Source organism: Zonotrichia albicollis, chromosome 3, assembly GCF_047830755.1.
Source record: "Zonotrichia albicollis isolate bZonAlb1 chromosome 3, bZonAlb1.hap1, whole genome shotgun sequence".
NCBI lineage: Eukaryota > Metazoa > Chordata > Aves > Passeriformes > Passerellidae > Zonotrichia > Zonotrichia albicollis.
Window position 1 is genome coordinate 72333355 of NC_133821.1, and position 9499 is coordinate 72342853.

The 9499-nt window shown below is 36.6% G+C and overlaps 1 protein-coding gene across 4 annotated transcripts in view; it reads left to right on the forward strand.

Annotated features, from left to right (window-relative positions):
• ECHDC1 (ethylmalonyl-CoA decarboxylase 1) overlaps positions 1–9499 on the forward strand; it is a 44748-nt gene that overhangs the window by 9048 nt on the left and 26201 nt on the right. For 3 of the 4 annotated variants that reach the window (XM_014267544.3, XM_074537847.1, XM_005487735.4), the window contains 2 exons: positions 3855–3997; positions 8797–8849. In XM_014267544.3, the coding sequence (XP_014123019.1) occupies positions 3855–3997; positions 8797–8849 (196 nt within the window). Of the gene's footprint in view, positions 1–919; positions 1060–3854; positions 3998–8796; positions 8850–9499 lie in introns of those variants that run through there. The other variant, XM_026793877.2, reaches the window with a different exon arrangement.

Consider the following 9499-nt stretch of genomic DNA (forward strand, 5'->3'; position numbering starts at 1 on the left):
TGCAGAATGCCAGTCTGTTCTTTCCACTAGTGTTTGTTAGCTGTAAGGAACCTAGGAGAGCAGCAGAATTGGTGGTAATGCACCCAGATGTTTCTGCATTCTCTTTTGTTTTGCTTACAAAACTCATGTATAAAATCATTACCTAACTTAAGAAATTGTAGCTAAAAGATGTTAGCATAGGGATTGTCCTTATGCACGCCTCCCTGTCAGCATACATGCTGTTATACAATCATAATTACATGGTTGTTTCTCCTTTTTCTACAGATTGGTTTCTGTTTTTGACTCAAAACAAAACTGTGCAGAGTACACCCTGTAGACTGAGTGCTTTTAGCTTATGTGTTGTGGAAGTTGAAAGGGGCATGCAAAGTGAGCTGTAACAGCAAAAGGAGAGAGCAGACTGGGTTTTTCTGCTCTTTGAAGATCAGGAGTAATAAAAGTAAAATTGCTTAACCCAAACTTTCATAGAAACTGGCAAATATGCTCTCTGTTTTCTGTGTGCTTGCCCGGAGGGGCTCAGAAGTGATTGGTAGCCATGCTGAGCAGATGCAGCTGCCATTTAGGCAACAGATAGCTGTTCTTTGCCTATACAGTGTTCTGTGTAATGTTAATGTGCTGAAATCATATCACACATCTGGAGATGAGCACCCAAAATTAGCAGACATTTTCTGTCTGGCTCAGTTAGTTGTCCGTAAAATAATCTCTTCTCTCCTTACATGACTGCTGTGAAAATAACTTATTAGTGTATGTCAATTAGATGTTCTAGTAGCAAAGAGCTACAAAAACCACTGAGGAAATTAATAGCTCTGTCTTTGTTACAGATCCTCATTAGCATATAACAAATGAGCCATGGGATCAGGCAGTTCTGTTTTAAAGCAGTGTGTAGAGAGCTGTACTCCATTTTGCTAGGCAATAGCCTCAAAAAATTGCTCAGGCAGATCTTACTGTCAGTTCAAGAGATGCTGCTTCTTTCTGCTGTACACCTCTGCTAGAGACCTTTGTTTTCAAGCGAGGGAGAGTAGAAGCAAAATCAGGCTGATCCCTTTGCTGCTGCAGTGAATGGTATGGCATCCTAATTTATACTGATCTTAATTTCATTTTTAATATTATTATTTGTAAAATGCAGTTGCTGAGAAACTACTAGGAACTTAATCCTTTGCCTTCAGTTATGTATCAAATAATGCTCTTCAAGGGGCAGGATGGGGTGTGCTACCCCTGAATTGCCTCAGCAGAAGCTGGTTCACTTCATCAGCCAGAGCCTGCAGATACAGCTACCTCCCCATCAAATTCTGTTGATTCTGTGTCTCAGAGCTTCTGAATAGGGGCAGGTGTGAATTCATATATCCATGCACACTTCCTCTCGAAAGCTGCAAAACATTATTAAACTGTTGAGGGAAATTCTATTTTCCAGGCATTTACTTTACACAGCAGTTTTTTATCTCAAAGGAATTATGTTTATTCTAAGCTTGAGCAACTCCTGAAATCAAAACCAGAACAAAATTGTTGGCAAATTGCTAATGGGCGATATGGAGATTGTTATGCCTTTTTTCTCTTCTTAATTGGAATCTAATAGCCACCTGTTCGAAATGGTCTCTCTGGAAACAAATGCTAATAATGTCAATTTAAGCCTGGTAGAGCCAATTTCAGCAACCCAGCCTCTCACTGAACTAAACTTGAATGTAGTTTAAAAGAGAAGAAAGCTGGCCTGTAGGAACTAGAAAATAGTGATGATAGTTTTTATTTTCTAGAATTTACTCGAAAATATTTATGCTCAGATTATAGCTAAAATGCAAACAAACTATTTATTATTAATTCTGTAAAAAGCATGAACTTAGTGGTATCACATACTGAAAGACTAAGATTGACAGAATGAGGATTTGCTTTAGTGTTGTGCCTTCTTCATTATGTCAAACATCAGGAAATATACCTGTTGGTAAAATAATAGTTCAGTGTTGTCAGGAATGGAAAAGAGCCTCTCACAGGAGGGTAGGACAGGCGCTGTCTTTTATCCCCTGCTATTGCATGTAACAAGCTCATATGGATCCTGCATTTTTTCAGTTAACTTGATTTTTTTCTTGGAATACTCTGTGGAAAGACTTCAATACCTCACTGCTTTGCCCATTAAAAGAACCACAAATAGTGGTTCTGCTGTATTTGACTCTAGCAATGCTTGGATGCCATCCCAAATACTCTTCTGTTAAGATTTAAGAAGGGAAATATGCAAGAAGTTAAGTCCACAGGGTTAATGCACACCTGTTTGAATGGCAGGATTTGCAGAAAAGTTGAGTGTGCCATCAGGCTGGAAAAGCATTTCAAGTGAAGACCCACAAAAATCTCATCTAGGCCCAGTTCTGCTCAGTATTTTCATTCTTGGCTTGGATGATGAAGCAAAAAGTGAACTGCTGGAATGGTCACATGACCACATATTAGGAGAGCTTGCAAGATTATTTTTTGGAGTAGAGTGATCTTGATTAGCTGCTGCTAAGAGCTCAAGATCAACAGGGTGAAATTCAGTGAAAACAAATGTAATGTGCAATATACAAAAAGCATGACCAAATTATAAATACAGAAGGGAAAGCAACTGGCAAAACTGCTGGGATTTTTTAGGGGATCATAGTAGGGACTTGACAGTGGGTACACAAAAACCCAACTCTATCCTATTCTGGTATATAATATGTAATATATATAATATGTAATGTCCACTTGATTATTGGCTACCTCAGAAACATTGTCAAAGTGTATTATTGCAGTGTCTGACACCAAACCTAAGGGATAAATACTTGACCGAGTGCTCACTCTTGATGTGGGACTGGGAAGCTTACTTCATAATGTGCTGTAAGGAAAAAAAACATAAGAAAGAAAACATAAATGTCCCCTGGACTAGCTGCTAATGGGATATTTCAGAAGAGGATGAGTCGTGTGCATGCATGCATAGGGTTAAAAAAGCAGCACTGTTGGCAGAGGAGAGAGTCCTTGGAAGTATTAATCAAAAGCACGTGTCTGTCAGAAGAATGTAGCCATGTCCATCTAAATTCTTGTCAAAGAAGGGTAAAGCTGAGAGTGTCATCAGCCTGTATGTACTCTGCTTTCTGAAATTAGTTTCTGTACATGTTTTCTCTTAAGTATATAACTGGACTGAGTCATAGGCATTCAGAGAGGAAGAGCTTTGAATTAATGCAGGTACATTCCATTGCTGTGGAAGACGCTGCTGTCTAGGATGAGCTCTAGAAACAGGAGTTTGTAGAGTTCCATGTCAGGAGGAGTACTTAAGCAAATATGATGTTTATGACATTTTATGATGAATTGGATGTTTAAACAAGAAACAAAAAGCTAGTACTGTATGATGATATGCTTTATAAAGAGAGTCTTTTTAGAAGGGAACCTTTGTTAACATTGACTGGTTGTGCCTTGAGTCCACCCTGGACACGATTCTTTTCTGCTCTCTGCCCAATTGTTTGGGCAGGGAAGAATGTCAGTAACTTCAATATGACTAGTTGGACAGATCTGGATCAATACATATAAATTCATCTGTCCTGGATGTATGCAATTGCAAGCAGAAATAAATTAGGCAGAGGATTTTGTTTGTTGGTTTTGTTTGGTTTTGTTTTGGAGCTTTCTTGAGTATAACACAAATATCCTTCATACAGAATATCCTTTTGAATTTTGGGAAGTGTATCCTTGGAGAACAAATGTATGCCAGTGATTGTGTGCAGGATTTAGGATGATACTTTCTGTTGTGATTTTAAGCCCATCACTTATTGACTGTAACTTGGTTTTGCTGGTGGAAAATGTAACAAAAAACATGATGGTGATAATAATTTCCTGTTAAAAATTTTGTTTCTCCCCTCTTGTGGCAGGCACTATGATGGTAGAACTCCAGGAGAGGGTAACTGAACTGGAAAACTGGAAGGATGGCAAAGGTCTTATAATCCATGGTGCAGGAAATACTTTTTGCTCAGGATCTGATTTGAATGTTGTCAAAGAAATATCCAATTCCCAGGCAAGTATTAATATACATTAAGGTTTTGGAGAAAATTAATTTTTTGAGATTCTTTTTAGACAGAAATGTTGCACTACACTCTGCAATTTTACATACAGGTCACAGAATGGAGTTTTAATGGTCAAAAAAAATGCTGTCAGCTCCTTCAAGCTGTGATTTAAATGTTATTGTAAATGATTCATAACTCTAAAGTCCTACACTAGATATTCATTTTAGCCTTTTCTTTTAAAAGTGTCATTTCAGTTTCTCACAGCAGTATATGGTGAATTTTCACGTCAGATAATATGTGCTTCTGTAGTTTGACCTTTAGAAAGAGATAAAAGTAATAATTTCTCATATTCTAAAGTTAAAAAAAGAAATTTAAGTAGAATGGCTGCTATTATAGAAAGGTTTCTATTTTATCAAAACTGCGCTTGGACCTGCATGAAATGGAAGAACAGATGCAGTTCTTGCGCTGGACTTGAATCATGTGAGTCTTGTGTGTGTCTGTGAAGTTGCAGAGCTTGGGGTTTGATGGCAATTTTTTGCTCATGCCACCCATTGGACAACTTTCATGTGTGCTACAGTTCTTTCTGTGGGTTATTATGTGGATTTGGCAATGTGTTTAATAGGACTTTGCCAACTGCCACGGAAGAGGGTCTTCCTGTGCTGCTCTTAGACCTGGTTTGCAGTTGTGCTAAGTGCCAATCCTGCTGCTTTTTTGTGGCCCCTGCAAGCTTCAGGATTTAACCATGTAAATGAAACATTTAATTGGCCCTTCCAGTATGACTATCAACACAAAAACTGGTTAATTTGATATTTGTCTTTAGTGATGATTTTTTTTTCTGTTGATAAAACTAAATATCGTGAACTCCACTATTTTTATTTTTGGCCTTGTAAAATAAAAAGGACAGTCCAGTTTTCAAAGGGTATAGGACACTTTGTTTCCTTTTGGGAACACCATAAGAGAGATGCTTTTCTTAATACAGAAATGTCATGCTTTATAGTATAAATGGATTTGGGGGACGTTTTCATCTGTATATTTTATAAAAACTGGCAATTTAAAAAATATAGATGTAGATGTGATTTTTTTCTAAATTGAATTTTTTTTTTGATCTGCAATTTTTAACTTCTTTGAACATTATACCAACAGAAAAGGAGGTGAAGCCAAGCAAGGTCAGTTCTTTCCTTATTTGCAGTCTAGGCTTTCCTTTAGAAATCTGCATTCAGTAAATCTCAGTGATTCTGCTTCCATGCATTTCGTATTCTGTCTATATGCTTATACAAATTACTTGGAGCCACTGCAATGGCAGAGAGGGCTCTTGCAAGGACTAGGTTTGATAAGTGATATACTGGACAGAATGAAATGTATACGTGTTATAACTTTGTTGAGAATTCTCTACACATAATCTAGATCTCATTCTAATATTGAAATTAAAGCCTGAGTCACCAGAAATGCTCCAAGAATAGTTAAACATAGTTGCTTTTCTATTTCCATTGGAGACTTCAAGCTATTTATCTTTTACTGAGAGTTTCTTTATAGTAGCTCCTAAAGCATCTGTTTGGTGGGATTAATAGTCTTTATTAAATAAAGCTTTACTAGAATATGGAATAGCATTTGCTGTTCTTCAGTCTTACAGAACTCTTCTCTCTAACTTCATGCAGATGAGAGTGTTTGTCTGGTTTCAGGTTAAGTTTTCTGTCCATAGGCATCTTCAAGGCAAAATCAAAAAAAAAAAGGTGAATGACTTCATGCCTGAACTGGTATGTCTTTCACAGTATCACAGAATATTCTGAGTTGGAAGGGACCCACAGGGATGATCGAGTCCAACTTTTAAGTGAATGGATTGAACCCACAACCTGTCATTATTAGCACCATACTCAAACAACTGAGCTGTCCTTTACAATTTTTTCCAAGGCTGCTTTAGCCCATATCTTTTAGTAATTGCAGAAAACACTTTAATTTTATCCAACAGGTTGGTTGAGGGAGGACTGTATTTTTCATAATTTTAGGTACAGTTTGCTTTTCCCTGTGGTGCAGAATCGGCAGAATAATGGCCAAGAATGCTGAAGGATTTTCGTGCCCCCTAGTGGCTCTTTGTCCTCCTCTCCCACTTCATTCCTTTCCCCTTTCTTTGTCCACCTTCTCCCGTGTTCAGTTGTTCCTAACTCTGAAGCAAACCTAGGTCCCCTGCCTGTTTTCTTTTCTGAGTGCTAACATTACATCACCAAATCACAAAAGGTAAATGAATAGTGCAATTTAAATAATTTTTTTCCCTTCTGCCTTTATAAGGCTTTGTAAGCTGTTCCCAGTGCAAGAACCTCATTCTGGAGTGAGACTTGAAAAGTTGCCTAGCTGAAAAGCAAGAATAGCTCTTAAAGCAACAGCTCAGAAGAAGAAGCACAAAAGATAACTTTGCTTTCCTTGTCCCTGTCTAGAAGCCCTAGGACAGAGGTTCCCAAACATAAGCTGTGGAGGGAGGACTTTGGAGCAATTGGAGATAATATGTAAATTATGTTCTGTCTGTAGTGCAAATGGATTCAAAGCTCTTGCAGCAATAAGAGTCAGCATTACAGTTTTCTACTTTATGAAGGTGACTTTCTTCTTCCCTGCCTCTCCTAGGCCCACACCGAGCTATTAATCCTTTTCTTCCATATGTAATGCATTTTACTGCATTTTACCTCCCTTTCTGCTAGTTAGATATCTTCTTATTTCAAGGACAGCATTAGAGGTGCAAATATAATTATTCTACTAGACTGCAGTGAGCACCTCTTAGTCAGAGAATTTTATCTGAATAGTAGCCTTATTTTTCTTGTCAGGAAGGTTTGAAGGGTTTATTTGCCGGGACTCAAGCAATTGCTTTTTTTTTTTTCTTGGTTTGTTTTTTTTTTTTTTTTTTGAGGAGTGTTTTCTGTGCTGTCATTTTTTCCATGGGATACGCAGTAATCTCTCTACCACCTGAGAGAATGAAGACTTTATTTTTGTCTGCTCAGACATAAATGCATTTTTCAAGTTTGTCTATTCTGGAATTAATCTTTAATTACCATTTTGGATTTTGTCATGAGTTGAGAAGGCCAGTTTGAATGCAAGGATTCTGCTGTGATGAAGTGAAAAATTGTGTTCTCTGAAGGGCTTTTGTGCAACTTCATCCTGACAGTTGTAATTTGGGAATTGCGCAAGTCTTTAGCTGAGAACTGGTACCTTGGATGTTTGTGTGGGATTTGAACTTAGCTACTAAGGCAGCTATCACAAAGGGTTTGAGTGTTCTTTAATTTGGAATGGAAATATTGCATCTGTTCTTTGGGGGTGTAGGAGATGGCTACAGTGATAAGTAAAAGCCTTTTTATAAATCATCAGCTGCTAAAGTTTTCAAGCAGCCCTATAGTGCAGTAAAACTAAATACACTGGTTCTTGCAGAACGATTGTCATGGCACTCAGATCTGCCAGAGATGTGCACCTAAACATCATAATGCTGGTTGGCTTTGGGCAGAGTAGCTCTTGGGAATACACGACTAAATGGACAGTAAATCACCTGCAGTTGGCCTACTGTTATTTCAAGGCTCTATTCCAAAGATGTACTGAGGACTTACTGCATATATTTTCTTTCCCTGAGTCAGAGGCTTTTAATTTAGGCAGGTTCTCTAAGTTGCCAGCTTTTGTAAAACTGTATTTTAGAAATTAGTAAATTCTGGTAAAGAGATATTTGATTTGGTTTGTTTGTTTTTGGTTTTCTTTATTATCTGAAAGATGTGCTGAAATTTTTACCTACTTTTTTTTATTTCTGCAGTGTCCAAGCATAATGTTTTCGTTTTATCTGGGATAAATAATATGTGTTGTTCAGTTCAGTATGTATATGAACATGGTGGTTCTAGATTATTTAGCCCAGTTACTTGTCAAGTTCCTGCTTAACTCTAGATGTCTAAGAAGGAGGATAACAACAGGGAGGGCAGATAGATAATGATTTTGTCTCAAAATATTTTCTTAGCTTCCAGCATCTTGTGACTAAGACTTCTAGAGCTAGAGGTGTTGCCTTCTATGTAATAGCCTTTTGTTGATGTTCCTGTTGTGAGTTTATGTAGTTGCTCTTGAAATCATGTAGAGGGTGCTGTCAAGTGTTCCACATTTTAACTACACGTTGTAGGAATAAATATTTGTTTTGAATGTGTTTTATTTGGAGCCCTTTAGTTCTTGTACTAGATGAGAAGTAAATGATTGTATTTTTTTCACTGTTGATTGCAAGGAAGTGTAAAACATAAAGGATGTGAGACATAAGAAGAATCCTCTTTCTGATTTGGTTTTTAATTTGTTTCGGTGTTTTGTGGTTTGGTGTTTTTAGTTTCCTTTTTCTTAGCTGAAATGCTTTTGGCCCAAACAATAAAAGATTAAATTGGTAAATTGTATCTTATCTAAAACTTTATGGATTTGGGACAGTGAAAAGTATGTAGCACACTGTGGCTTTGTACAGAATTTAAAAACTCAGATTTATGTGTTTTCAACTTGAAGTGAGAAGAGGAAATTAAGAGGAAACACAAAAGTTTCACAACATAGAAATTCAGTATTGCAATTACTTTAACAGTTGCTTAATTTTAACTGAAATTTATATAAGTCAGTTGGGTTCTGATTTGTTTTTTAACCTGATTTATACTAGGTTTTCTATTTGTGCATAGGAGGGTTGGGCTAGAATTTGGGCAACGTGAACCAGAGACAAAACCCAGCTGAAGTAAATATAAAGAATGCTTACTCCTCTTTACTTTGTCTGTGTGTTTAATTGCTTCACATTAAGATCATGTAACATTTTTTAATTTCCTATTCATTGTAGGATGGGATGAATATGTGCATGTTTATGCAAAACACCTTAACCAGACTTATGAGGTAATATATTTTATTTACCCATCTATGAAGTAATTATAAGTATCAGAATGTATTTTGGCTAATTCTTTAACGAGATGTTTAAAGATAAATATGTATGTATGTATGTATGTAAATATGTATGTTATATATGTAATTTTGAATCCCAGACCTTGTATTCACACATGTTAATCAGGTAGGTATTTATGGATTTAAATTAGACCTTAACATTTTGCAACTATTACACTTTCCAGAGATTGGAACAGGAAAAAAAAACCCAGGCTTATATGTGTAGAGCTAGGAGATATAAAGAATTAAGGAAATCTAAGACTTCAGATTTTCTGAAACTCAGCCTTTCTAACTCATTGGAAATTGGTAGCTCTTAAATAACAAGCAGTAACAGGTTATGCAGCCTACATAGGTAACATTTATTTGATATATTTATTTAATCTTCCCACTTCACAAGAGGAGTGTGTCAGTCCTACCATCTGGTAATTCTGAAAGCAACACCCTTTCCTTTAGACTTAGCTTCCCTTTAGAAGTCACGTTTCTATTAAATCCATTTGTGGTAGAGTCTATGTTTTTCTGCTTAGAGCTCCTTGAAGATGAATATTCTTTGTTTTCAAATATTCATTGTTATCAAATAATCTATATGAGAAAATGTTATGAATTAA